General features: G+C 51.4%; 8 protein-coding genes across 8 annotated transcripts; 3 read left to right on the top strand and 5 right to left on the bottom strand.

Annotated features, from left to right (window-relative positions):
- Positions 1 to 378: 378 nt before the first annotated feature.
- VTN77DRAFT_7337 (uncharacterized protein) lies at positions 379 to 1,877 on the top strand (the record flags this gene model as incomplete). The annotated part of the gene is made up of 5 exons (XM_069423715.1): positions 379 to 418; positions 471 to 690; positions 745 to 797; positions 847 to 1,511; positions 1,575 to 1,877. 5 exons carry the CDS (start codon positions 379 to 381, stop codon positions 1,875 to 1,877), a joined length of 1,281 nt encoding a protein of 426 aa, XP_069281143.1.
- A 1,442-nt stretch (positions 1,878 to 3,319) lies between these two features.
- On the bottom strand, positions 3,320 to 4,630 carry VTN77DRAFT_7336 (uncharacterized protein; the record flags this gene model as incomplete). The annotated part of the gene is made up of 1 exon (XM_069423714.1): positions 3,320 to 4,630. One exon carries the CDS (start codon positions 4,628 to 4,630, stop codon positions 3,320 to 3,322), a length of 1,311 nt encoding a protein of 436 aa, XP_069281142.1.
- Positions 4,631 to 8,626: 3,996 nt separating this feature from the next.
- On the bottom strand, positions 8,627 to 8,924 carry VTN77DRAFT_7335 (uncharacterized protein; the record flags this gene model as incomplete). Its single annotated transcript, XM_069423713.1, has 2 exons — positions 8,627 to 8,654; positions 8,704 to 8,924. 2 exons carry the CDS (start codon positions 8,922 to 8,924, stop codon positions 8,627 to 8,629), a joined length of 249 nt encoding a protein of 82 aa, XP_069281141.1.
- A 4,018-nt stretch (positions 8,925 to 12,942) lies between these two features.
- On the top strand, positions 12,943 to 13,803 carry VTN77DRAFT_7334 (uncharacterized protein; the record flags this gene model as incomplete). The annotated part of the gene is made up of 2 exons (XM_069423712.1): positions 12,943 to 13,179; positions 13,318 to 13,803. 2 exons carry the CDS (start codon positions 12,943 to 12,945, stop codon positions 13,801 to 13,803), a joined length of 723 nt encoding a protein of 240 aa, XP_069281140.1.
- A 1,096-nt stretch (positions 13,804 to 14,899) lies between these two features.
- On the bottom strand, positions 14,900 to 15,358 carry VTN77DRAFT_7333 (uncharacterized protein; the record flags this gene model as incomplete). The annotated part of the gene is made up of 1 exon (XM_069423711.1): positions 14,900 to 15,358. The coding sequence occupies one exon, from the start codon at positions 15,356 to 15,358 to the stop codon at positions 14,900 to 14,902; it is 459 nt and encodes a 152-aa protein (XP_069281139.1).
- Positions 15,359 to 16,444: 1,086 nt separating this feature from the next.
- On the bottom strand, positions 16,445 to 19,610 carry VTN77DRAFT_7332 (uncharacterized protein; the record flags this gene model as incomplete). Its single annotated transcript, XM_069423710.1, has 3 exons — positions 16,445 to 17,578; positions 17,649 to 19,248; positions 19,333 to 19,610. The coding sequence occupies 3 exons, from the start codon at positions 19,608 to 19,610 to the stop codon at positions 16,445 to 16,447; spliced, it is 3,012 nt and encodes a 1,003-aa protein (XP_069281138.1).
- A 1,007-nt stretch (positions 19,611 to 20,617) lies between these two features.
- VTN77DRAFT_7331 (uncharacterized protein) lies at positions 20,618 to 22,379 on the bottom strand (the record flags this gene model as incomplete). The annotated part of the gene is made up of 3 exons (XM_069423709.1): positions 20,618 to 20,786; positions 20,853 to 22,105; positions 22,173 to 22,379. The coding sequence occupies 3 exons, from the start codon at positions 22,377 to 22,379 to the stop codon at positions 20,618 to 20,620; spliced, it is 1,629 nt and encodes a 542-aa protein (XP_069281137.1).
- A 442-nt stretch (positions 22,380 to 22,821) lies between these two features.
- VTN77DRAFT_7330 (uncharacterized protein) lies at positions 22,822 to 26,276 on the top strand (the record flags this gene model as incomplete). The annotated part of the gene is made up of 3 exons (XM_069423708.1): positions 22,822 to 25,771; positions 25,841 to 26,058; positions 26,112 to 26,276. 3 exons carry the CDS (start codon positions 22,822 to 22,824, stop codon positions 26,274 to 26,276), a joined length of 3,333 nt encoding a protein of 1,110 aa, XP_069281136.1.
- Between the last annotated feature and the right edge of the window lie 594 nt (positions 26,277 to 26,870).

Genomic DNA, 26,870 nt, shown 5'->3' with positions numbered 1-26,870 from the left:
TTTTATTTTTTTATTTTTTTATTTTTTTATTTTTTTATTTTTTTATTTTTTTATTTTTTTATTTTTTTTATTTTTTTTTGTTTTTTTTTATTAATTACTTGACTTCATGCTTTGTGGTCAATTCTGGACTCCGTAGAGTTCATGCTTAAAAAATCATTCCGAGAAGGGAATTAATAATTATTAGCGCGCGAGGAACGCGTTGCGCGTTTGCTGACCAATTCCGCCAACCATCCATCCACAGGAAACATCAGCACAGAATCACCTCCCCAGAAGGTGATTTTATCAGAAACAGATCTTCCTAGTCGATGATTGCTTGAACCTGACCTGTAACAAGCCAGTGAAACATGAACATGCCCGGTCCAATCGCCTCAAACGACAATGACCGAACATGTCTCAAACTTCTCGAGTCCTGAACTGCGTAAGTCATTAACAGCCAGATTATCAGCATGTGCCGTGATTAATTGTTGAAGCAACTCGTGTCTTCTCGTTCCCTGCCTCGCAGTCTCTCCGCGCGTCGCCGCCATCACTCGGAGCGCTTCCTACAGGACTAAAACGACTGGACGAGGCTCTGGCTCCATCGCCCAGCTATGAAGGTCCGGAATCTACCCAGAGTCAGCGCATAACGGGTATCCCACGCGGTCATGTCACTGAAATTTACGGGCCTCCAGGGGTCGGGAAGACTGCCGTTGCGTAAGTATCGGATGGTTTTGAGATCGACAGTTTCAGTTGCTCATACTATTATAGCATCAAGGTGGTAGCCAATGCTTTGCATGCCGGTGATCATGTAGTCTGGATTGGTCAGTATTGTTTCCGCCTGCTGTCGTGTCGATGCTAACTTCTACGAAGACACCGGCTCGCCAATCCCTCAACCTCGCCTCAAGGCAATGCTGACGGGCTCGATCAAGCTTGCTGCTGGTGAGACTCTTTCCTCTTCCGAGCTAGAAGAGAAAATACAAGACTGCATGGGAAGATTATCCCATTTCCGGGCGCAGTCACTTCCTCATCTTCTAGCCTTGCTGCTGCACCCTCCTCCCAGCTTCCCCCCAGAGGGGACTACTTTGCTGGTCGTAGATTCGGTGTCGGGCCCATTCCCTTCTTATTTCCCCAATGCGACGGAGCTGAAGTCGAGGCTCGAGCAGGGCCGAATTGCTGACAACCAGCAGCTGCAGCGGCTGCTGAATCGGAAATGGAACGTGACCAGCGACATGGCCAACCAGCTCGTGAAACTAGCAGCTGCACGTCGGATGGCTGTCGTGCTGCTCAACCAGACACATACCAAGATCAAAGGACAACCCCGCGCGACCCTCTATCCCGCGCTTGCGGGGGGCTCGTGGGAAACCTGCATCCACATGCGGGTCGTGCTCTACCGCGATTGGCCTCCTGAGGTTGGCGACATGGCAGATGACCGCAATGTTCTGAAACACGTGCGATTTGCAGAGGTGATGAAGAGAGGTGGGAAAGTTCTCACCGTGAGGACGGATGACAATATCATTCCGTTTCTGATCGAGTCTGTAAGTTGACATATCACCCTTCTTATGCTCCGAGGGAGGGACATAACTGACTGTAAATGTCAGGACGGACTACGTGAGATACGCAAGCACGAGCCTCTCCCGGGCTTGCCCAGCAGCAGTCCTCAGCCATCCATCCCTGTACCTCCGCGAAGAAAACGAAAGGTTGATGAGATAGCAGACAGTGAAGACGAAGACGAAGACGAAGATGAGGATGAGGATGAGAACGAGGCCAACTCCGATAGAGACTACGGCTGGATCGAGGGCGATGACGCCCATCTTTTGGCTGAAGAGGAAGCGGAAGCAGAAGCAGAGGCAGCAGCGGAAGGTGAAGCAGAAGCAGAAGCGGCAGCGGAGGAGGGAGCATGAGATGAGCCTGAGCATGGCCATGGACTGACCTTGCGATTGAGCTTGCAGAGAATGGATGACACTTCTCGACCTACCAAACTACTAGCGAAACATAACATCCCCAGCTGGGTGCTGGAAGAATTGCTCATCTCATAATCTACGGGATATTAAGCTCGCAGAATGATAATCAGGACGAGTAATTAGATCGCAATCAATCAGCGAACACCCGGCTTGAGGAATTGATATTGATAAAGAACATTTCAGCCTCATTAGTGAAATTAATTTTTCAACGCCCGCAGACATTATTGAAAGCCAGCATTGTTAAATTTAAAGTCTACCAAACTTGGAAAAATCTCCCACATTTCGCTCTCTAGCTAGCGTCGCAGGCAGAGAGTGAATCACGCAATAGTATAGATAGGCCAAGCAGGCACTGTGAGGGTTTTCCAATCCATAGCCCCCTAGGGACCTCAGGTCCCTGTCTTTCAGTTGAGTCAGGTCAAGTCGAGTTGAGACTTGAGTTGTATAAATAAAAATCCTCGGCATAAAGTCGGACAAAGTGAGGTGAGGGTTTGACTTGACCAGTCAGGTCAGATTACAGAAAGAAGTTGGAAAGTCAGGTAGGTAAACTGATTCCGACCGATTCTTTCAGTCGAGCAGAGGAGAGACAGGGTAAAAACCAAAGGGCTAAAAAAAGTTCTAGATCTAGATCTATCTCTATTTATTGTTAAAATCGAACATTGCTGTGATAGATAAAAGAAAAACCTCTATTAATTCCAGTCCTATAGACACAAAAGAAGAAAGAAGAAAAAAAAACGACTCACAGTCCTTCGATTTGGTTGCCTCACATGTTTATTTAACATACAGTAGCTGTGTCTCCCGCCCGGTCAACCAGCACGATTCCACACGAGACAAGACAGATCTTGATCGTTGTTTCTCATCAGTCCAGAACTGAACCAAAAAGATTTTTTTTTCAATTAATATATGCTGATGAAGGGAAGGGAGAAAGAGGTAGAAATTAAGAAATTCAACCACGGGCTCGAAGGAAGCCATGAGTGGGGAGAAAAACCGTTCGAAGGAGTTAGGTAGGTAGATAGAAGATGGATGATATGTTAGGAGAGAGAAGATAAAGGGTTGCAGGTTAGAAGAAAAAAAAAGGTTCATAACAGGAAGCAACGACAGGAGTATCGTCTTTATCAATAACACACCGAAACAAAAGATAATTTTTGTTAAAAAAGAAATAGACAAAAACCCACAACCGTCTATAACGCTAACCGACTCCATCAAACCGCCATCCAAACGACACCGAGCCGCAGTAACATTCGACAATCATACCAGATATGCAAAACAAGAAATCTATCCGTAACATGACATTGAAAAAGAATTTGGCCTATCCGCGCATCACGCAGAGTCCAGAGAGAAAAGAAGAAGAGGAGGAGAGGAGGAGAAAAAAAAACCCGGCGCGACTAGAATCGGTCGCTTAGGTCACCCCCGACAATGGAGGTATTGGCAGATGAAGAACCGGAAGAGAACCCACTGCCAGGGTTCAGGTTCAGCATATCTTGTACGGCCACTTTCGGTACCTGCGGCACCGGCAATTTCCGTTGTGTCCCATCGGGTCGCGACATGATGTCGCTGATGCTGGGGCCAACATGGGGTTGGGGGCTGTAGAGGTTGGGACCGTCAGGCTGCGGCTCCATCGGCGCCAAAGCCGGAGTGTGATGGAGGGACAGATGGCGGATCGACGGCAGCTGCAGGTCACTGGCGCCAAATGGACGAAGACGCGGCGAGTGCGCCGGCGTAGCCAGCGGCGTGTGGTCTGGCGTGGGTGACAAGGAGTCATGTGAGAAGGTCGGGGACGATGGCGCTGTAGAGTTGGGCGAGTTCGGGCGAGATCGCTTGATCCTGTGCCCATAACTCTCATCATCCTCGTTCGAGTGAGAGCGGCTCATGCTATGTGAGATCGCGTAGGCGGACAGAGAAGGTAGGCGACCGGTGCTGCCGTGATGGCGCGAGCTGAAGAGATGGTGGTTGCGCGAGCTGCTGTGGTGGTACATCGGATGGTCGTCGCGCTCCACCTGCGAGGCCGCCGTCGCCAACAGGTTGATATCCATGCCCGACGAGGCTCGCTCGCTGTTTCGAGAGTAGGGTCCCAGATTCGAGCGCATGTGGGAGGCGTAGTTGGAGTACGAATGTGGCGGAGAGATGTCAGGCGATGCCACTTGAGACACGGGCGCCGATCGAGTGATAGGTTTGCTTGGAGGAGGCATCATTGATGCCGCGGAGTTGAGCATCGCACCATCCTGCCCGGCAGCCGCTGCTGCTGCGGCCGCAATGTGCTGTGCCTTGTTACTCCGTCTGGAGTTGGGGTTGTTGTGTATCCGTGAGTGACGAGTCAACTCATCGGACCGGCTGAAGCGCTTGGTGCAGCCGGGGAACTGGCAAGCATGAGGCTTCTCGCCCGTGTGCGTCCGGATGTGTCTGGTCTGATGCTCAAGACGATGGAACGCGCGATCGCAGAGCGGGCACTTGTATGGACGAGGCAGATCCTGTCGCACCTCTTCCGTCGCGGGGCGCGCGCCCTTCATGAGGGGAGGCAGCAAGCTGACGGAGGATGCCATGTTCGAGTCAGACTGTTGTTGTTGTTCCGCGACAGGCGACGATGAGGCCGGTGTCGTGGTGGATGACTTGGACGACGTTTGGGGGTCGTCCTCGCTGGAGTTAGACTGAGGATTCAGCAGGTTGGAAAAATCGACTGCCGAAGCCGGGGGTGGCATGTGAAGAGTCCTGGCTTGTCACAGGATGGCCAGGACGGACGGAGGTAGATAAGTAGCGGGCGAGTCGAGGGATGGACAAGAAGGGGGTGAAAGCCGAGGATGATCGGCTCGACAACGTCGATCCACCAGTAGACTAGTCTGATACAATCCAGAGAAAGGAGAACCCAGGTCGATCTTGTGCTCTAGGATCGTACAAAGCGACCTGTTTGTCCCCCGCACGTTCTGTATAGTTTAGGATGAAGGATATGATAGGATAGCAACACCGCAAGGATCTTGTGAGAGTAAGGCAAGAGACTCCTTGAGAAGCTGTTGGGGTCGAGAGGGGGAACTGGGGATGAATATAGCTCTGCAGAGGAATCTGGAGAAAAGGACAGGAGAATCTGGGGGAAGGGAGTAGATGTAAGGAAGATGGAGGGAGGAATGGAGGGGAAGACGGCGGACGACGGGGAGTCGGGAACGGGGGGTTATCCGAGTGCCTCTGGCGGCAGTGCGACAAGAGTGAGATTTAGCGTGTGTGTGGGGGAGACGGGGGCAAAATGAAAAAAAAAGGGTGAAAAAAAAAAGTAATAGAGATACAGTCCGCCTCCCAGGGTAGCCTTGTCTTGCCCCGTTGCCGTACCCTTCACCGGGAGTGGCTCCTTCTCTTTTTCTCTTTTTTTTTCTTTCCCGCTTTATCTGGCTTTCCGCTCTTCCCAGTCGAATAAGCGCACAGGGCGGATGGAGTAATAATCTTACAGAAAGAGGTAGGAGCGAGTCGAAGAAGTGGAATGTGGGGCAATAGCTGCCTGCCAAAAGAGCAAGAGGAAACGCCGCTAGCCCGATTGGGATACAGGGGGGTGTCCCTTTGCCCCAGGTGCGTGTGCCCAAGACAGCTGGAGCCTTGCTGGCTGTCTCGGCCCCCGGGTACCGCGGGTACAGCGCAGATCTGGAGAATAATTCGGCTTGCCTCGACTCGACTCGAACTGCCCCAGCTGGCAGCTGTGAGGCAACAGCCAGCAAACAGATTGTCAGATACAAGGGACAACACCTGTCTAATTATGCAAATATCGCGTGAGGCAGGGCGACCAGACCCTGTGCCTTTTATCTCTTTCTCCCTTCCGTCCCTGCGAGTGGTTCCCCCAGTGTCTCAGAAAAAAAGGTTCCGGGGTTTGAGGGGCAACGAACGGGGAAACGGAGACCCAGTACAACGATGATGATGGCGATGACGAGGACAACACTGGTGATGATGATAGGATGAGGTGATGACGACCACGACTGGGAGGATCTGGGGAATCACGTCCCGAATGGTCCAGGGCCAGTGAGTCTCGCCTCCTTCATCCACGGAGCAAACATCCGCCAGATGGCGTGAGGCTGCCAGTTGTCGTGCCTAAAAGGGGAAACAAATAAGAACACTGTCACTACCTATCAACTTGCAATTTAACGCAATCCAATAGTGTGAGGTTGCTGGATGATTTCTGGAACACAAGGCTCCTGACAACAGCGGGGACGAATGCAGATAACCACCTGGCTCTCGTGATGATTTGGACAACCTAACTGACAATCTCGAAGATTATCATATCACATGCTCAAGCTACAATAATCAGTAGAAGGAGGCCTTTCTATCTATCTATCTATCATCATCATCATATTCCTCCTGCAGAGGTTGATAGGGAATTAGCCGAATGGCCAGACCCGGGGAAGTACTCTGGGGGTACACGAAAATCTTCCGGGATGTTGTTCAGGGCGTTCTCCAGGCAGATAGAGAGCACTGCCCCAGAATTGGTACTCAGACGGTACTTCGAACAGCACCCCAACTATTACTCCATACTCCGTACCTAGGTACTGATATGGTCTCCGGTCAGCCGAATAATCATACAAATGAATCCGCTTTCGTGCAGGGGTTATCTTCTCAGGAGTCACGACTTGTGAGTTTTCCTCCGGGGGCCCCGATAAGAACACCTGGCGCAATAATAACTAGGATAATTAGGTAATGGTGTGGAAGTGGATGGCATCTCCATTCTTAGCTAATCAGACTCGGTGACTTCGAGAGCGACCTCGGGAACTGGTAACGATACGCTGGCGAACCAAACCGAGATTTGTCCAGTCGACTCCCAGAGTCATAACAATCCATCTGCTATCTAGAACTGCTAAACAACTGCGAACGACCTCATCGTTGGAGAAGCATTCTTGCTCGACAACTCGCATAAACAATTTGCCTGGCAGGCTGATCGTTCGACCAGCAAGGTCCTCTCGGCGACATCGAGGGAAGACGCTATTCCTTTTCTGTCGTTTCCGGAGCCTCCCGTCGGCGACAGATGTCTCGGATCTCAATAATCTGCCACGCTGGCCTCTGCTTATCTTGCGTGATTCTCCCCCCCGGCGCCAACAGCGTGGAGGCGAAGCACCGTGGGGAAAATGCTAGCACGCTTACAACGCCACCCGGCGTCTAGTCTGCCTGGGGTGGACCAGGGTAGCTCGGCATCCTGCACAGCCAGCGTATGCGTTTCAGTATTCGTATCCTCCGTGCTTCGTAGAAAGAGGGCTGAGAACAGACAACAGCGTAGGGCTTCATTAGATGCAGTAAGGGTACAGAGTAGCTAACCTCAGAGCCAATCATTACTGGTCCAGCAGGTTGGGTGAGGATGCCGGTCTTCGTCTAATATATCCCCTCCTTGATCCTGTTTGGCTGTACCTGACCCCACGATATGGTACGATGTGACGGTGTCTGGGGTTGGACAAGCTGCTACGCATCTTGCATTTGCCTCCGTACGGAGTACAGAAGATCCGTTCATCCTTCTAGGGGCTTCTCCTCAGACTCCTCTACTCCGTAAAGGGGGGTAAAAAAAAGATGAGCTGATTTTTTTTCTCCACGGGTGGATTGCCTAATTATTCTCCAATCCTGCGAGAACGTTCTGCGTCATCATCCATGGATGCTCCATTGAATGGAGTATACCACATAGTGATTCCTGGTCGTGGGCAGGTGGCCATTTTCTGGACTGTGATTGGCCAGGAGCCTTCTCCAGACTATCGGTCCGCAGCAATTATTGACTGTGGAGCAAATTACTATTACGGAGTCCTCATCCAGGACCCCTGAGGATCATTATTCAGTCGCCATTTCTCAATTCACTTTTTCCGGCGGCCGAGGCGACAAAATTATTACCTGTTAGTGTGCATAGATCCTCCTTGGGGGGTTCGAACTTCAGGTGAACAGCTGCTGCTGAAATCCCTCATGATTGGTTCTGTTAATACGAATTGGCTGATTATTTGGAGTACCTAGGTATGGAGTACTCCATACGGAGTATACTTGATGCTTAAAAATTTTGTTCTTTTTCTTTTTTCTTTCTTCTCTTAGGGAGGACAAGTTTCAATTTGCTGATGACTAATCAGTCTTCCTGCAGTATCGGCAGGCGGTGAAGAATATAGCCGAGTCCAAGGCTACTCCGTCCTCACCGGGCGGTTAAGGACGACAATACCTAGGTTAGGTAGCCATTCCATTCCCTTTAATTAGGCTCCGACAGGAATTCGGAGACGCTGCGACTTATCCACAGTAATTTCCGGTACGGAGTGCGTGCAGGACACAAATCCGGGGATCATCTCCAGAGATTCAGGAATGTTCTGGGACGTGGGGGAATGACTTTGCGTGCGCCTCCTTGCTGATGCAGGCTGTCGATCCCGAGAATCAACTCATGATTCCATTCAGGTTTTCACCAAACTGGGTGAGTCATGGAGCGATAGGCTACAGTACATTAGGTGTCCTGTTTGCAGTACGGAGTTCTCATTCCTGGTATGGAGTTTTCCCTCGGGGCTGGCAGTCTGGCAGTCCGGGGAACACAAATGAAGTCTAGCGGCTGTCGAGACGATCTGCATGTGCAGCACATAGACGGCACGGATTTTCGATCTCGGCTTAGCCCCGACAATTCGTTATCTTTCCTTCTTTAAATTCAGCATTTATGAGCCGGTCATTGTTGGTTAAAATGCCATTTACCCGACGTCCCATCCCATGTGTTCGCAATCTTATTAGAGCAGGAAGGCATCTAAGGGCTGCCTATAAGTCAGAGCAGGCCAAATACTACACGTCCTGGTCTTAGAATTACGGATTCATTAACAATAATGCCCTCGAATCCGAGGATGCAGGGGAGAGCCTCAGGACATTCTGTTCTGCCCCGAGGCTGCCACTGCGGATGTGGGGAAGGAGAGAGCCTCGGGTAAAATGCCGAAACAGGAGGTGCGTCACGCCTTCCTCCGCCTTATCTCGATTCTGGTCCGGGATCGCCGCTAAAAAGTCCGGGGAATCCACTCGCGACGATCCCTGCATCCGTTATCAGCACCCCAAGAGTATGACTCTTCCACTTTGAGTCAGTAGTCTCTTCTGGCCGAATTTCCATTACGTTTGGGGACTTGGTGAGCCAATCTCTTACTCCGCATCGGAATCACACCATCACCTTGATAACTTGCAACTCTACACGGTTAGCGGCTCTCCCGCTCTCTTCTCTTCCCCGAGGGAACGGCCATTGACCGAAATCGCATGACTTGACAGTCGACATTGCCTTCTGATCTATGACACATAGTTTGGTCTACTCCGTCCACTCCATATAACTTGAGAATGCAGATCTCGCACGCAAATATTGGGGCGGATAACGAATGTGGGGATGTCCGATTCAGGGAAGAACCAGGAAAAAGAAAAAGTCACGGATGATGATCGATGCAAGCATGCGTCGAATCACATGAAGGAACTGAAAGATAGGGAGCTAAAAGCATCATCATTTTCCCAGCAGGGCACACCGCTGGGTAACACTACTGAAGCCCAGAGGGCTGGTTCGAAATCGAAAAAGGGCATATCACGAAGAAAAAACCGGAAAACGCGACCAACTACACAGTTCCCGCCATTTTATTCAATTCACTTCTCCTCTGGTGCAATAATGGGCGCGGTTCATGATACCTTTTTAGCTGTACTCTGTACGGAGTAGCCTTCGCGCAATAATCGCCTGACTGATAGCAAGATTCGAGCGGTGCGCCCTGTGCCACGACCGGGTGCACATCACAAATTAGACGCGGGGAAGTCTGGACCCAAAGGACTATCAGAGTATGGATAATCATCCATACGCATTTGCAATGCATATTAGCGAGGTCGAAGATTTTGATTGTGTGCTACAACCTCAAAAATTAATCATGGATGTTGATCCGTCATTTTTCATGACGCCAAGCCCCAACACTGCCAGATGGAGATAACAGCCCTCCACGCATGGCACTCTTGACAACTTAGCGCTCTTGCATAATATTAACGTCTGCAACACTCTCGTCATCCTTGTTTTTTTGGGGGGGGCCAGTTGGTCAGAAACTGTCAAGTTTGAAGATCTCTTATTTGAAGAAACGAGATTGACGGTAAATCACGCTTTGGTTTGGTTGCACCTGTGTCACCACTTTTCAGCAGTCGACATCTCCAGAAAGTTTATTATTGTATGATTGATCCACTCCACTCCACGGGGCGAATCCGGGGTATTAGACAATTTAACTTCCTGCCACCGTTTGCGATCAGCTTCGCCCACCGCCAGTTCGCCAGCCTCGTCACGCAATTTCTCATGACTCAAATGCCATCCCAGCAAGATGTATCATCATAAATTGTGTCATGACAGTTCTTGTGTGTTAATGGCTGCTGTTTTCTCCTGTCAGCCGCCACAATTCATGGCTTCTCGAATTCTTGCTGGCCCCCTGCTATCGACAGAGGACCAGGCCAACACAGCAGTGCCTACTGCACTCTTTTCAAAAAGCGCCCCAAAACGAGAGGTAGTTTTCGTTATCTCTTCCTAGGAATCTAGTCATGAAGATTCCGGATTAGTGAGAAGGTTGGCACCACTGTTCGGCCTTTGTCGGTGTGAATTGTTCTTATCTCTTGGGCTGCTCCCCTCCTGAAATTTACCTCATGGAGTAATGCTTATCTCTTCACTCCAGACTATCGATTGCGGAGTAGATCTGGTTGAAGATAGAGGCAGATGGATGATCCGGGCTATGCAGTCTGACACGGCTGTGCTTCAGCTCCCTATCACCTGCGGAACGAGACTACTACGGAGTACTTTGCGCATGTTACACCAATCTATCGTCTTGAATCGTCTCACCTTCAGCCCCTGCCACGGTATCTTTATGGCGTTTACTGTACGCCTCTCGCCAGGTTACCTTGGGGGTGCTAAGATTTTTAATCTGAGATGCGGAGAACAGAGAAGCTACCCCGCCGCCCCCCTTTTACCAAGAATAACTCCAGGGGTTCAATACAGTGCTAATATGCGACTGCAGCAGCGATAAAGTGGTACAATTTGGGGTGGTATGTTGGTGATAACTTCGTTGGTGTTGGAATTTGGTGTTCTCCAGATCGTTGCCGGCTATTTGCATGCAGGGAATCCTACGGAGGAGCACCCTTACTTCTCTGACCGGATTTTCCGTATCAACAACCACGCAAACTTGTCTACTCCATTATTGAGCATGTCGCGTCACTTTTCATGTCGATTGCAGGGAGAACAAAGCCGCTTGTTTGTCGGGTTTATTATCTTCCCTTCACAGCGGTTGTTCGAGTTCGAGTACGGAGCAGTTTCCCCAGAAGTCTTATGGGCACGCACCGACCGTGCGGAGAGGGTCTAGAGCTGCGAACCCGAGACCCGATAGAGCGCCGATTGCGACACTCCAACCTCAACCACGCCAGTGACGCCACCCGGTTGCGTCATCCTCGCTATGATATGCATCTATCCGGGGGTGCAGTGCGGGACCCCCAAGGGGCAATCACCCGTCTTATAGCCACGGCCCCCGGCCAGAATCACGTCAATTCTTACCTCATGCCGGGTAAATACCGACTACGACTTCTGAATCAGGGAGTCGGTAAAAATCTATGGGCCAGTCAAGATGCGCCATTCCGCCGTGTGGGCTGACCTGAGCATCGGGTGTTTTCGGAGACCCCCCCGGCTTTCCCGATCCAGAATGCCACATCTCCAGTCACTGTGAGCGGAGCATCACTAATCCTGTGAATTTTTAGTCATGCAATTGTCAAGACGGATGTCCTCCTTGGTACCTGAATCTCCGGCAGATCGACTTCCCGGCAGGCCTCGGTGAATGAATGTGGTCCGTCGGACTGTGTCCGCGGTGGAGTTGACCGAAAAAAAATATCTCTCACGGTATCCCGTGCGTATCCCGTGCGTATCCCGAGTCCCCGTGTCCCGATGGACTGTCGGCGTGCCTGTCAAGCGACTCAAGCCGTTTATTATTGTGCCAACTTTCAAGGCAAAGAAGTCGAATCTTTCGCACGTACGGAGTATAGTCGGTACGATACGATAAGTGAAAAGAGAAAAAGAATTACCACACGTTGCCTCAACCACGATCCACGCAGGGTACCGATAGAACAAGCGGGTGGTCAACGATGCCATGCCAGGACGTCCTGGACGGGGTACTCTGTACTCCGTATTTTGACTATTATCGTGTGGAATACGGAGTACTAACTACACTAACCTAACCATTATCAGCTAATACCTTCCTTGTAGTGCGTCTAATTCCAGGAAACTTCTCCCCGATATGCCCCCATCGCAGGTTCGCAGTAGTAAATGAGCTAGGCATGCCGACAATGAGTCGATGACAGACTAGGATGCTCCCAAATCATAATAGCTGGAATCCGGCGTCTCGAAAGTTGGGGCAGCAATTTCAATCACATGCTACTGCCAGGTAGCGTCTATCACATGTTATGCAACAAATGCAGATGGACTCTTCATCCAGCGGAGTCAATGAATAATACCCCTCAATTATTACAGAGGACACTCAAACAGAACAAAACACGTCGACTGATACGATGACTGTGGTACAGCAAGAGACTCTTATATTCTGTACTTTGTCCGAAGTGTACAGTCCAATGTATACTGTGCCAGGTGAGAGGATTCATGACACGAAATCACATAATAATAATGGCGTTATCTATTGAATCCCCTCGCACTTGATGTCCGGTGCCGGAGTTTCTCCGCAGTTGGCTCCGGCCGAATCACGTGCCTGTGCGGTACAATGAGGTAATCAGGGCTGGGAAGCAAAAACCCTAAACTTCCAGATGCAGACACGCCTCTCATTCTGCCAGGATAGACCGCCCACCGACGCGGTCGAGCTGATCAGAATCGTTTCCAGCAGATCCATGGATCTTGGTGCTGTCGTTCCTCCTCTTTGCCGTTCAGCATGAGAAGCAGCGTACCGGTGTTCCTCCAAATCCATTGTCTTTCTATACGGTGAACAGTCGCTTTATCTCGATCCTCTGCCCTTCCAATCTTACACTTCCACCTGCTGCGGATCTGCCGTTCTCTGCCTGACTGCCTATTATGGCCCCCCCGCGACAACGACCAGCCGACGATTCGAGGTCGGAAGCGTCCAGCGGGACGAGGGAACACAAGGCTCCAGGCCCCAAGGCCAGAAAATCGGGAGCAGCCACCGCTTCTGGTGCCGCGGCCCCGTTGATGAGCACAAAAGATATGAAGGTGGCGGCTACGGTGACGGCCGTCGCAACGGTGCCTGGTACGGGTGAGGACGGTGCAGGTCAGACAGATGAGTTGCCTGGAGTAAGTACACCTTTCTTTGTCTTTACTATGGACAATTGTCGTTTTCTTGCTTCAGAGAGTGCTTGTGTTCTCGTCCTCAATGGGTTTGAGTTAAATTTTCCTCAACGGTGACTGATTACCGTTTTTCCTTCTCCTCAGATCCCTTGGGCTCAGATGCCTCTCTCCATCCTCCACGACTACCGCCATGCCTACAAGCTGTCGACTCCCAGCGCATACTCGAAACCCTACTCCAAGCTGCTACTCTCCTCGGGGATTGGGCTCCGGTCGCCGACCGCGATCGCCGCTCGACGGGCTCAATTGTCACGTTCTCGACGCGGGGTGAACGGTGAGCAGCAGGAGATATCGCCAGCGGGGGAATCGGAGCGGACCGCTATGACAATGGAGAACGGTTTGCACGGAGACCATACGCGGAATAATCTGTCGGACGACGATCTTGATCGGCACGACCGCAATCTGCACCGCATAATCGGCCAGGGTCGGGTCGGCAAAGAGCAATTGGCGCTGGCGGTGCGGAAACACTTCAACAGCGCGGGCCTGGTGGAGCAGGAGGCCATTGCCAGGTTCTTATACAAGGTCCGAGAAGAGGGGAAGGGGCGAGAATTCCGCCTGCGGTTTCAACCGTAGAAGTCGAGTTTCTTGTGATTTTACCCCAATTTCCCGAACCTTCACTTCTCGTTCTGACTGTATAACCTTTTTCCTTTGTCTCTGCTGGCTGGTCTGGTCCGCTGTGTTCTATTGTTGGTCATCTCCATTGATGTACTATCATTGATACCCCTTCTGGCGTTGTTGTCTTGTTGTTTTGAACAAATGAGTTATTTCCTTTTTTTTTTCTATGTGTATGATATAGGGAACTTGTCTGGGCACAGAATGGAGTGAATAAATAGATAAATAATTATTAGCTCTCTATCTGTTTGATATCATTTTCAGATTGGACTACCCCAGACTAGACTTGACTTGTTCTCTCTTTCTCGTCCTGCCTACAGTCCTTGTGTCGATCAGCTCGACTTCTATGCTGTAGTAGTAGTACCCCAGTTCTGATTTGTACTTCTCAACGTCTGAAGCTGCCCACTCATCTTGGCCGGCTGCCTAACGACCTGGTAAGAAAGATGAGAGAAGACCAGAACAGACATATACCTGAAACCTCTCACATTCGGCGGATGTCCATCACCTTCATTGTCTCTGGTAGTTGTATTGTGTTGCAGCCTTCTTCACAGCCATCTAGATCGATTCAAATATGATCTCTTTGGGGGAATCGAGAGCGCCGATACCCAGTCAGTTTGGGATCTGCCACTCCCACTGCTGGAACACCCACAGCGCGTTGCGGATGTCCCTGTTGTGTCCGAGAAAATTGAGAATGAGGAGGATGATATCCAGAGGGATGTCTGATGTTGGTGACGGTCTCAGCCGTTGCAAGAGCCGGGGAGTTTTTCGTGGTTTCTTCTGCGGCCCTTTGACAGCCTGGTTGACAGCCTTGACATCCTGGTTGATGAGATCGATGACGCATGTATTTGCCAGGGGTTCTCATATAGCTTATCACCGTGTAAACACTCCATCCTCTCCCACTCGTTCAATTCCCGGTCGTCGAGGTTCTCGCATTCATACTCGAATTCTTTCCATTTTTGACGGAAAAAACTTGCACCAAGAGCTCCAACCGACCCCCTGATGATGATGATGCGCGGATTGATGACGCGCTCGAGCAGTATCCAACAGCGTTCATGCACTAGGTAAGCCCAGGGGTTGCGTCCAAGTCAGCAATGTATGCCTCGGCGAATGTCCCCTTGTTTCTGCAAGGGTTTCTAATGACGGCTTCGTCGAGGCACCGCGGCACCCAAAGGATGCCAGTCAAGGCTACTCTGGAAAGACGGAATGTCGGCTGCTTCACGTCGCCTCGACTGCGTTGAATGACTGTTGTCAGATCAGTCTGGTACGGCAGACAAGACCAAGTAGTCATATGTATACAACTCACTGGCTCCATAGAGGCGATCCCACATCGACGGAATCCGAAAATAGATCCCGCTGAGATCAGCCGTGCTGCAACAAAAGAAGGCCCTACTTTGTCGGGTGTCTCTCCATTCTGCCCTTTCGGTGAAGATCCTCTCCGACTGTACTTGCTCGCCCCATAACCCTGATATGATATCTCCACATAGCAACAGAAAAGATCATGCTCTAGCGCCTCCATTATCAACTGAAATGACTTTTCTACGGCGCTATATATATATATCTCAAGGGTGCTCGCCACATTAACAGGTCCGAGCGACCAAAAGGATATCATTTTTATTATTTTCGATAGATACAAAATTAGTATCGTTTTCATCATGTGCTCATCTCCTGTGCTCACATGCATTCACTCTTTGATGTCATCATGAGGCATAGAACGACTCTCACAATGTCGGCCTGCAGAGAGATCAAATCATCTGCGCAAAACAAGGCCAGGGGGCAGGTGCACATTTCCACCTGCATCATTATTCTATTTCCCTTTCCGAGAGAGAGAGTACAAACAAGCTTGACTTCAGGTGATGTGTCTTGTCTTCTCCAGCCCAGCTCTCATCACAAGACAAGACTTGACTGCTAGAGGGGCTCATATTATGTATACCCAGTACTGTAGGTATAGTATATACATACATACCTAGGTATATAGTCAGCAGGTATATATATATTAGAGACGATCAAAGCAAGAACGAAAAGAAAGAGAAGAGAAGACGAGCCGATTCCAATTCCACCCTCTTTATTTATTTTTATTCGACTTGCTTGTACAGTACATACATTACAGCGAAGCTGTTCGCAAGCGACAGAAGCGGAAGACATGGTTAGCTATTGCTCGGGCATTATTGTCCACGTTTTTGTCGTCTGTCAACCGTGTCAACCGTGTCAACTGTGGAAATGATGTAAATGAGAAACCATTCATAATTATTGTTCTCTCATATTCGAATATTCATTCCTCCTCATATTCATATGAGCCCGGGTATGATTGAAACGTACACTCAACTTGTTGCATGCCGACAGGGGTGACAAGAACGAGAATAGAAAAGGGGACTAACGCCTAAAGCGACACTCTTCGAGAAAACACGACAGGAATGAAAAACATGACAGAGAGACAGACATGACGACATGCAACAGGAAAAGGGAAAAGAAAAATCTAGTCGTGAAACTAACTAAATACCTGCCCAAACAAACATCCAAACCCTCAAACATCCAAACCCTCAAACATCCAAACCCTCAAACATCCAAACCCTCAAACATCCAACCCTCAAACTCGTGTCTAACGTTACTTCCATGCATTCAGTCCAGCCCATGGGTCATTAGGCGATGATTGCTGCTGCGTTTGCGACTGTGACGTCTTGTGATGATGCTGGCTCGTCCCGTAGGGTCGGCTCTGCGCATAACCTCCCGGCCCCGATGGATACGGCCCTGTCGTGGGCGGATATGTAGTTTGTTGCGGTCGTGGTGGTGGTGGCGGCGGCGGGATGTAGCCCTGTGGGATGAACTGCGGCGTATGAGACGGAGGAGGAATGGCGTTGGCACTGGGGGGATAACCACCATATGCGGATGGAGGGGCGGACGAAAAGAACTGCTGGTTCGGTGGGGGAGAGACGGGAGTTTGGTATGGATATGCCATCGGATTGTAACCCTCCGACAGAGGCGTTGCCGCGCCCTGCTGGAATGGTTGTTGTCCGGGATAGTACCCGGCGACAGGGACTGCGGATGGTATATACTGTGCATATGGGGCGGCGGGCTGTGATGGAGGAGGAGCGGAAGCATGTTGAACAGGAGTGGCAGAGGGATAATGAGGCGATGAAACGGGAGGAGACTTGGTGCCGCTCGAATGGCCACTCCCTTTGGCAGGGGGCGGCGGCCTTTGCTTCGATGGCGACGAAGATGACGGTGTAGGCTCCGTCGACAGGCGTTCCATCAACTGTCTCAACTTCTCCCGCTCTCGCTCTTCTTGTCCCGAGGCACTGCTGGCCTTGTCGCGCTCGATCTGGCTGAGAAGCTGCGCCCCTTCGGATCGTCGATTGTTGACAAAGGTATCAACATTCTTCCGGAGACTGTCCACGGTCTCTCGCATTTCGTTGTAGAAGCTCTGCGCCTGCGAGAGCCCCGAGACCAGCTCGCGAAACGCGTTGTAGACCTTTTTGTAGCGCGCCATTACTGTATTCCGCTGTCGCGTGATCGCCTCGTACTTCGACTGCTCGGCACGCACCCGCTTGTCTTGTAGCAGATCCCCGTACACCTTCGTCAGCTCTTTCATCAGTGAAGCCTGCTTGTGATTCGCTTGGATGATGCGATTCTGGTGCGGCCGAAACTTCTCCAGTTCGGCCTGGAACAGCTGCTGCTCCTGCCCACTGCCCAAGGATTTCTTGTTGAGGATGAGAACATTGGAGATGTCATCTTCGTGGACCTGAGAGCTATCAGTTGCTGTTCCGTCAAAGACACAAACTTTAAAAGAGAGATAAGGTAGAAATGCTAACCTTCTCCTTCAAATCCTTCAACACTTGCGCCCGCTCCCGTTTCACCAGATTGAGCTTCTTCAACAGCTCCTCCACCTTCGCGATCTGCTCCGCGACAGATATGCTCCCTTCATCCTCGACATCATCCAAGAGACTTCCTTCCGCAGGAGGAGAGTATGGACTGGCTTGTCCATTTCGACCTGATTTCTGTTTCGATCCTGCCTTGATCATGGCCCGCTGGAACAAAACGTCGGCTTCGTCCGTCTCGCCGGCCGAGCGCATTTCATCGAAATCGGCTTCATATTGCTTCATCGTAGCTATCAGCTGTGCATCACTCGCGCTCGCTTCGTTGATGGTATCCCGATAACTTCGAATGTCGCTGCGGAGGGTGGCGGTGAGTCGCGAACTGGGCTGCTGGGTCCAATCGGCGCCGTATTTCGAACGCATCTTCTCGCACACGCTCTCCTCCATATCCAGCTGCCTCGTACATTGGTTCAACACCTCGAGTATTGTCGCCTTGTTCTCCTGCAACTCATCGAACTTTTTGTGGAACAACTCATGGCCGGCCAGCTCTTCGCACCACCGTCGGAATTCCTCATCCACCGTCATCTCCTGGTCCATGCCTCCCTTGAGGATATTGAGACTGCCCGGCAGCTTGAGATAGTCCAGACTGGCCGCCATCTCACCATTGGCCGTCTCCACCTTTTCAGTCTCCGCGCGGATCAGCTTCGCCTTCTCCTCGTCATACAGACTCGCTGACTCCGTGACGGACATGGGCACAAGTTTCTGGAAGATGTCTGGGCCGATGATCCGTTGGATATCTTGTCCCTGGTATAGCTCACTAACGGGAATGGCTTTCGCCGCTGGCAACTTTGAGACTGCGGACAGTCCCGCTTCGCTAGGGACCGGCTGGTGGTAGATGAAATCGTTGTCTTTCACAGACGACGCCAATTTCTCCTTCACCCGGGTGAGATGCCGCTTGACAATCTCCATCAGGCTGGCTCCCGCCTCCGGAGCCAAGTTCGAGGTTGCGGGAACCGAAGATGGGAACGATTTGGCCCAGCTCAGGGCTGCCGTCGACAGTTTCTCAGCCAGCTGCAGTCGTGCAATGGACACACCATGTGATCCACCCTCCGCATCGGCGATTGCCTGGTAATAGCTGGCGACGGACGAAAGGTGAGATGCCTTAGCTTGCACGACGATGGACCAAACCTTCTCAAAGACGCCTTTGCTGACATATTCCTGGACCGTGTCGGCAGCCTGCGAATACAGATAGGCCGCTTGGCTGGCAAGCTTGGCAAGAAACCCTGGTTTCTTTTCGTCCGCGATCTGCTTCTCCAGGAACACCTCCTGCGCTTGGGCTAAGATGATGTTGATGAGGGTCTTGATCGTCTCGCGGCTCAGGTCAGTCGACGGCGCGTGCAGGAAGTTTTCATTGATATAGGTGAACATGCCCGCTGAGGCCTGGAAGGAATGGTAGGCCGTCTTGAGACCGGTGTCCTCAGCGCGGTTCTGATTCGCAGCATGACAGGAGAGGACAGCGGAGATGTTGAAGATGATGGAGGCTTTTTCATAGGCGAGGGAGTACTGGGAGGTGGCTTTGTGGGTGAAGGCATCATACCTGTCAAATCAAAAACGACATCCGTTTATCAGCAACTGCACGTGTGACTCTTGACTTCGATTCTTGACTTTGCTTCCTGCTTACCATGTAAAGGAAATCTTGATATGGTTCTCATCGACAGGAAACCTAAGATCCAGAAGCTCTAGCTGCCCGTAGTATCGGTATAAGAGATCTCTCCCCGACGCGCTGTCCTTGCCCGCCCCTCTCATGTCCTGTCGCAGCCGATTCAGGGTACTGCATTCTTCATGGTAGCGCTCGGGATCGTCGCCGTATGCGGTGCGGATGTAATCCTTGAGGGGCTGGACCCAGTCGATCTCGTTGGTCTGCTTGAGCGGACATGACAGCATGGGCGACTGGACCATTGTGACGGCAGATAGGAGCAGAAGCTCCTATCAAAAAGATAAAGGTGTCAAAGAAGATGGGAGTGAGAGCAGAAGTCGTGGTGGTGATGAGATACGTCAGGGCGGGATGGAGGAACAGTGTGGGGTAGAAGGTAGTTAATCGCAACTAATAACACTGCTATAACACTGCTGCCTGGCCGGCGACCAGATAACGACCCCGTCAAACAAAAATCCAGTCAAAGCGATCGATCACGGCAGAAGAATTCTGCTGTCGGAAATAATATCAGATCAGATCTTCTCCCTGCTTGTTGTGCGACGGTGGATGGAAGGGATGGCGGGCAGCCGACCTCTAAAGGCCAGCCACAGGATTAGCGACTTCGAAAAGCAACTTCCTCATGAAAAAACCAGTTGGGACCGACCAGGGCCCAGTTAACGGACGACGATCAATCTGCAAGGTTTCTGGAGTTGCCGCCCTGCAGGACGAGGCACCGCCAGAGCCTTGATCGGCGCTCTGGTTGGATCTCTTGATGCACCTCGGCAGCCGCCGTCACCAGCAAGCAGGGACATAGATCACCAACAGCTCTTGCCAGAGAATTCGTCTCGCAGCTCGTGGCCATTCATTGTCGGAGATGACAAAAGGATTGGAGGGACATTCCCCAGAGAGCGGCGGGGCAGATCGCAGCAGCGAAAACTACAAAGAGCGGAATTCAATGCACTGTTACAGTCTATACCAAAATCACCTCTACCCGCAGTCCTTTTCATTGCAAAAAGTAGGGAGATTTGTCAATGCTATTGTACAGAACATCTCGATAGTTTCATACGAGATGATTAAGCCCGGTCTATTTGGTCCAATACAACAACTATCATGACGAGTCCTCATCTCAACATAGGGAATGAAAAATGGCAAAGATACCCGCCAAACCACAAATGAACTCCAAATCGCCGGCGCTATGACTCAAATCTTTGTCCAGGAAGGATCAAAAGGTCAAATAACACAAAAAAAGAATATGGAACGCGAATGGAACGGCTCAGCCAGATCCGGAGGCCTTCTTAGCCTCGTCTTGGTTCGTGTCGTCTTTCTTAGCGGAATCGGAATCCTTAGAACCATCGGATGATTTTATGAAGCGGTGCCATGCAGACTTGAGGAAACCTTCGTTCTTGTGCGAGCTTTCGGACGAAGTGGTACCCGAGGTCGAACTGTTGATTGTTTCAATCAGTATTCAGTATTCGGATATCGAGAAGAGCAAGAGACTGACGGCTTACCTGTCCTTGCCAACGTTCATGATACGTTTGGCAGTCTTGTCGCCCATCTCGTCGGCGAGGACCTCGAGAATCGTCCTCTGATTCGCAGTCAGGTATTTGGGCATCTGCACCTTGAATTCAACGCGAAGGTCGCCCGACGCGCCCCGGCCTCTACCACCCAGTTTCTTCATTCCCATGCCTGACAGAGTGACCCGATCCCCGGTTCCAGTCCCCGTGGCCACCTTCACCTTGACTTCGCCATCCAGAGTCGGCACAGTAACCTCACCACCCAGTAGTGCAGTGGTCAGGGGAATCGATGCAGTATAGAGGATGTCCGAGCCTGAGCGGCTGAACCGGTGATCTGGGGCTACGCGAATGGAGACGTAAAGGTCACCTCGTTGCGTGCGAGTACCAGGAGCCGCAGCGGTGCCCGTGGGAGGCGCATCACCCTCTCCGGCCACCCGCAGGCGCATGCCATCTTCAACGCCTCCAGGGATGTCGATGTGGACTGTCCTCCGATCTCTTACAACGCCATTTCCACCGCAGGAACCGCACTCCGAACCTCGAGGAACGACCAAACCCGAGCCACCGCAGACGTCACACGTGCTGGCCATCTGGAAACCGCCTTGCATGAAATGGACACGAGTGCCAGAACCGTTACATTGTTTGCATTGTGACCTCTTCGCGCCTTTCTTGAGCCCGTCACCCTGACAGGTGTCGCATTGCACCAGTGGCGTGATGAAAATATCCTTCCCTGTACCTTTGGCGGCCTCCATGAAAGAGATGTTTGTCTGCACTTCGATATCCTCCCCGACCAGAATGGACTCCTGAAACGGTGATCCGCGTCCTCTCCGACCACCACGGCGAGCTCCTCCCGTGAAAGCACCAAACAGGTCCTCGAAATTGATATCAGCTGCAAATCCACCAGGGAACCCACTCCCAAAACCATGGAAGCCGCCAGCTCCAGCAAATGGATTTCCACCAGCTCCTCCAGCCGCCGCGGCGTTCGGGTCGAATCCTCCATTCTGGTCGAAAGCTGCGGGGCCGTAGCGATCGTAGGCCTCTCTCTTCTTTGGATCTGATAGGAACTCGTACGCAGACTGTGCCTCTGCGAATTTCTCCTTCGCATCGGGTGCCTTGTTGGTATCGGGGTGATATTTCTTCGCCATCCCGTAGTAAGCTCGTTTAATATCCGCCTGGGATGCGTTTTTATCAACGCCAAGCACGCTGTACGGGTCTTTCATAGACTGGAGCGTAGAGGACGTGTGGAATCCCTGCATGCGAAAGTGGTGAGCTACAGCTACGCTATAGAAAGCACCTACAACAGTGGACAGCACGTACCCTGAGGGATAGCCCAAACTTGTGATTCTTCGGCCGCGAACCATCCAATCCCCGTCGAGGGGAAGACTTACTGCTACTATAAAAACATCGGGCATGGGACTGTCGTCGAACGTTGGGACAGGCACCGGGACATGGCCGCGATGTCCGAACGAGCAGACGAGCGGGGAGAGCGACTGCCTTGGGCAGTCCAGCTGGAGTTGCGCTCATCCCTCGTTCAAATCTTCATGCACGAGATAAGCTCCGAACGAGTTCGTCTTTCGTCGTCCTCAGATCGAACAGGCTGAGACGAGGAACGGGATTCCGCAGCAGAATTGGTTCCTGGAGGCATTGACAGCTGTCGACGCCGAGGGAATCTTCGAGTCTCGAGAAAAAGTTTCCCGGCGGTCGAGCCCGGAGCCCGGAAAAACGTAACGCCGCGATGATCTCAGCGTTCCCCGACAGGCGGAGATGCAATGCAAGCAGCAGTTGATTAATCAGTAGAAACTCTCGCCAAGTTGGCTTGCTGCCCTTCACGCCTTTTCTTCGCGCTTGCTCTTCTCTTTCCCCGTCCTGTCTATCCTATCCAGATTCTCCTTCTTTCCCTGACCCGCCTGTGTGAGCTATTTTCGGGCCTGCACGTGCCCTCCCTATTGAGAAGCATCTATATAGCATGCTTCGCGGCCAGAGCCTTCGATGGAGAGCTGCGCTCCACCATGCACCACGCAACGTGAATCCTAGATTATTTCACCTCTCCCTGCGATACCATGCGACACTCCTATCAGAACTGAGTTCGTCCCGCTTTATCCGGTCTGCCATTCCTGCCCCGCGAGCGTTCTCATCCAGCAGCATCCGACGAAAAGAGAAGCCCCCGACATCTGCAGAGGAGGAGAGTGGTGAACAGGCGAAGGAAAGCAAGGAGACGACTAAGTCTTCTGAGTCGCGACAAAAGCATGGAGATGTGGTAGAGAAGCAAGACGCAGAGACTCCGTCGACGAGTTCTGGGCGGCGGAAAGACAAGAATGCTACGGAGAAAAATGATCGTGGGCTGGTAGACGAGCAGCACAAGGCCCGGGAAGGGAAAGGCGACTCTGGCACTCCAGCTCCGATACCCGTGTCCGGTGGCGGGTCAGATAGACCGAGTGGCTCAAGTAGCGGTAGTGGAGAAGATGGGGGAAGGCGAGGCAGGAGAGGGTCAGGAGAAAGGGCTCTACAGAAGCCGTCTGTCCCAGATGTCTATCCGCAGGTGATGGCCATTCCTATTGCCAAGCGCCCTCTATTCCCAGGCTTCTATAAGGCGATCACCATCCGGGACCCCAACGTGGCAGTAGCCATCCAGGAGAGCATGAAGCGCGGACAGCCATATGTGGGAGCGTTTCTTTTCAAAGATGAAGATGCGGATGGTGATGTGATTGAGAGTCTGGATGAGGTGTACAATGTGGGAGTCTTTGCCCAGATCACTGCAGCTTACCCTCTTCGTGGCCCGGAGACCGGAGTGACTGCCGTGTTGTATCCCCACCGCAGGATCAAGATCACGTCCCTGCTGCCACCCAATGACCCCTCAAGGATGGGCAATGCTGAACAGCAGATCTCGAGAGACATCGCTGATAAGCGGGGAGATGTCGTCGCGAGCTTTGAAGAAGGCGCGGTCGAACAACAACCACCACCGAGGGAAATCTATCACTACGAGCCCACGGCATTCTTGCGCAAATACCCAGTCAGCCTTGTCAATGTCGAGAATCTTACGGAAGAGCCGCATGACCGCAAAAGCCCCATGATCAGGGCGGTGACAAGCGAGATTGTCAACGTCTGCAAGGAGATTGCTACCCTCAACCCCTTATTCCGTGATCAGATTTCCGCTTTCTACACCGATCAGTTCCCCGGAAACCTAAGTGACGAACCGGCCAAGTTGGCAGATTTTGCCGCGGCAGTATCTGCAGGCGAACTGCATGAGATGCAGGAGGTCTTGGAGACGATGAAAATCGAGGATCGGCTCCCCAAGGCGTTGGTGGTCCTGAAGAAGGAACTGATGAATGCCCAGCTCCAGTCCAAGATTTCGAAAGACGTCGAAGCCAAGATTCAGAAACGACAACGGGAGTATTGGCTGATGGAACAGATGAAGGGAATCAAGAGGGAACTGGGCATCGAGACAGATGGCAAGGATAAGCTGGTTGAGAAGTTCAAAGAGAAGGCAGAGAAATTGGCTATGCCGGAAGCGGTCAAGAAAGTCTTTGAGGAAGAACTGAACAAGCTTGCGCACCTCGAACCCGCAGCCTCCGAATTCAACGTTACTCGGAATTATCTGGACTGGATCACGCAGATTCCATGGGGCCAGAAGAGCGTGGAGAATTTCGGAATCAAGAATGCGATGGCGGTGTTGGACGAGGACCACTATGGACTGAAAGACGTGAAGGATCGGATCCTCGAGTTCATTGCTGTTGGGAAACTCCGAGGGACAGTGGAGGGAAAGATTCTCTGCCTGGTGGGCCCGCCTGGTGTGGGCAAGACCAGTATCGGAAAATCAATCGCTCGCGCCCTCAACAGACAATATTACCGATTCTCTGTCGGAGGCCTGACGGATGTTGCGGAGATCAAGGGTCATCGACGAACCTACGTCGGAGCACTTCCGGGACGAATCATTCAGGCTCTGAAGAAGTGTCAGACTGAGAATCCTTTGATTCTCATCGACGAAGTTGACAAGATCGGGCGCGGTCATCAGGGTGACCCGTCCTCTGCTCTGCTCGAGCTCCTTGACCCGGAGCAGAACTCCTCCTTCCTTGACCACTACATGGACGTCCCTGTGGACTTGTCAAAGGTTCTATTCGTTTGCACGGCGAACGTGACTGACACGATTCCGCGGCCGCTCCTGGACCGCATGGAGATCATTGAGCTCTCTGGCTACGTCGCTGACGAGAAGATGGCTATCGCGGAAAGATATCTTGCTCCAGCGGCGAAGGAGCTCAGTGGATTGAAGGATGTTGACGTTAGGCTCGAAAGAGACGCTATCGAAGAGCTGATCAAGTCCTACTGTCGGGAGAGCGGTGTCCGGAACCTGAAGAAGCAAATTGAAAAGGTTTACCGAAAGGCCGCGCTGAAGATCGTCCAGGACCTCGGGGAAGAAGTATTACCGGAGGAAGCAGCGATAACGGAGGAAGGGAAAACTGCCCAGCAGGAGGAGGCGAAGCAGGGAGAGACCGATCCCCAGGATGTTTTAATAGATCCGGAAAAGTCGACGACCGAGGTTCCGCGGGTGGCCTTGAAGGTACCTGACACCGTGCACGTCAGCATCAGTAAAGACAGTTTGAAGGATTACGTTGGGCCCCCTGTTTTCACGTCGGATCGACTCTACGATACCTTCCCACCGGGTGTGACCATGGGCCTGGCCTGGACGAGCCTGGGAGGGGCCGCGCTGTTTGTCGAGTCGATCCTTGAAAATGCGCTCACTCACGATTCGCGACCTGGATTCGAGACGACTGGCAATCTCATGAACGTGATGAAGGAATCTACGCAGATTGCGTATTCATTCGCCAAATCGGTGATGGCCAAGGAGTTTCCGGAAAACCGGTTCTTTGAGAAGGCCCGGGTACATCTCCACTGCCCTGAGGGTGCTGTCCAGAAGGATGGTATGTTGATTTTTTTTTCTTTTTCTTTGTGTTATCGGTTTCTTGAGTCTCTATACTAACCCATTTCAGGCCCTTCTGCCGGTATTACCATGGCCACATCTCTGCTCTCGTTGGCTCTGAACCATCCTCTCGATCCAACCATCGCCATGACAGGTGAGCTGACCGTCACCGGCAAAGTCCTTCGTATTGGAGGGCTTCGTGAGAAGACGGTGGCCGCTCGCCGTGCTGGTGCCAAGGCAATCATCTTCCCAGCCGACAACATGTCCGATTGGCTGGAACTTCCTGAGGTATGTAAATCTGTCCTCGACCCGATGTTTACTCTCAGCTGACCCTGGTGCAGAATATCAAAGACGGCATCGAAGGCCATGCCGTGAGCTGGTACTCAGACGTGTTCAACATCATGTTCGCCAACCTGGACCGGAATGCGGCGAACAATCTGTGGAAGGAACAGCTCGCGAAACCGGCAGACGAGCACCAGCACGAGAAGCGGGAAGATGAAGAGTAGTGAGGTGACTTCTCTCAGTAGCTGATATCTTACGTTCATGTAGGGTGGGAATTTTTTTTTCTTTTTGGTGTATATAAAGATCTCCTTTCTTCGACTTAACTGAGCTACTGGTTGGTTGGACTCTTTTTTTGTTTGTTTCTTTTTTCTGTCCTTTTTTGGCATATGATATGGACATGGCCGTCCTTCGTGATCGATCTGATGGGGAAAAATATGCATTGCACGGAGTTGTGAGCTTTGACTTACCTTTGTAGACATTTTTTCCCACTTTACCTTTTTTTTTTCCCTTTTTTCTATTGACCGACGGAGAAGGAGTACTCATGCGGTAGCACATGTGATGCAAAGATAATTAGCTAGCTATGATGGAAACGAAGAAAAAGACAAAAAAAAAAAGATTCTCCGCTCTAGAAGCAGGCAGGCAGGCAGGCAGCATTGATCTGTATTTGTGTATGTATACATGCAGTTCTATTTATTTTAATAAATAAATAACCCTGTTAAATTGAAATCTTGGAAGATTTTTATTTTCTCTGTTTGAGAATATTGTTAACTCTGATTATTTCATGATTATGGAGATCTTCACGACGTTAACCAGATCAA

The sequence above is a fragment of the Rasamsonia byssochlamydoides genome (assembly GCF_041956645.1).
Source record: "Rasamsonia byssochlamydoides strain NRRL 3658 unplaced genomic scaffold VTN77scaffold_6, whole genome shotgun sequence".
Classification (NCBI taxonomy): Eukaryota; Fungi; Ascomycota; class Eurotiomycetes; order Eurotiales; family Trichocomaceae; genus Rasamsonia; species Rasamsonia byssochlamydoides.
Note: the sequence above shows the minus strand (reverse complement) of the source record. Positions and strands in the feature narration are given on the sequence as shown.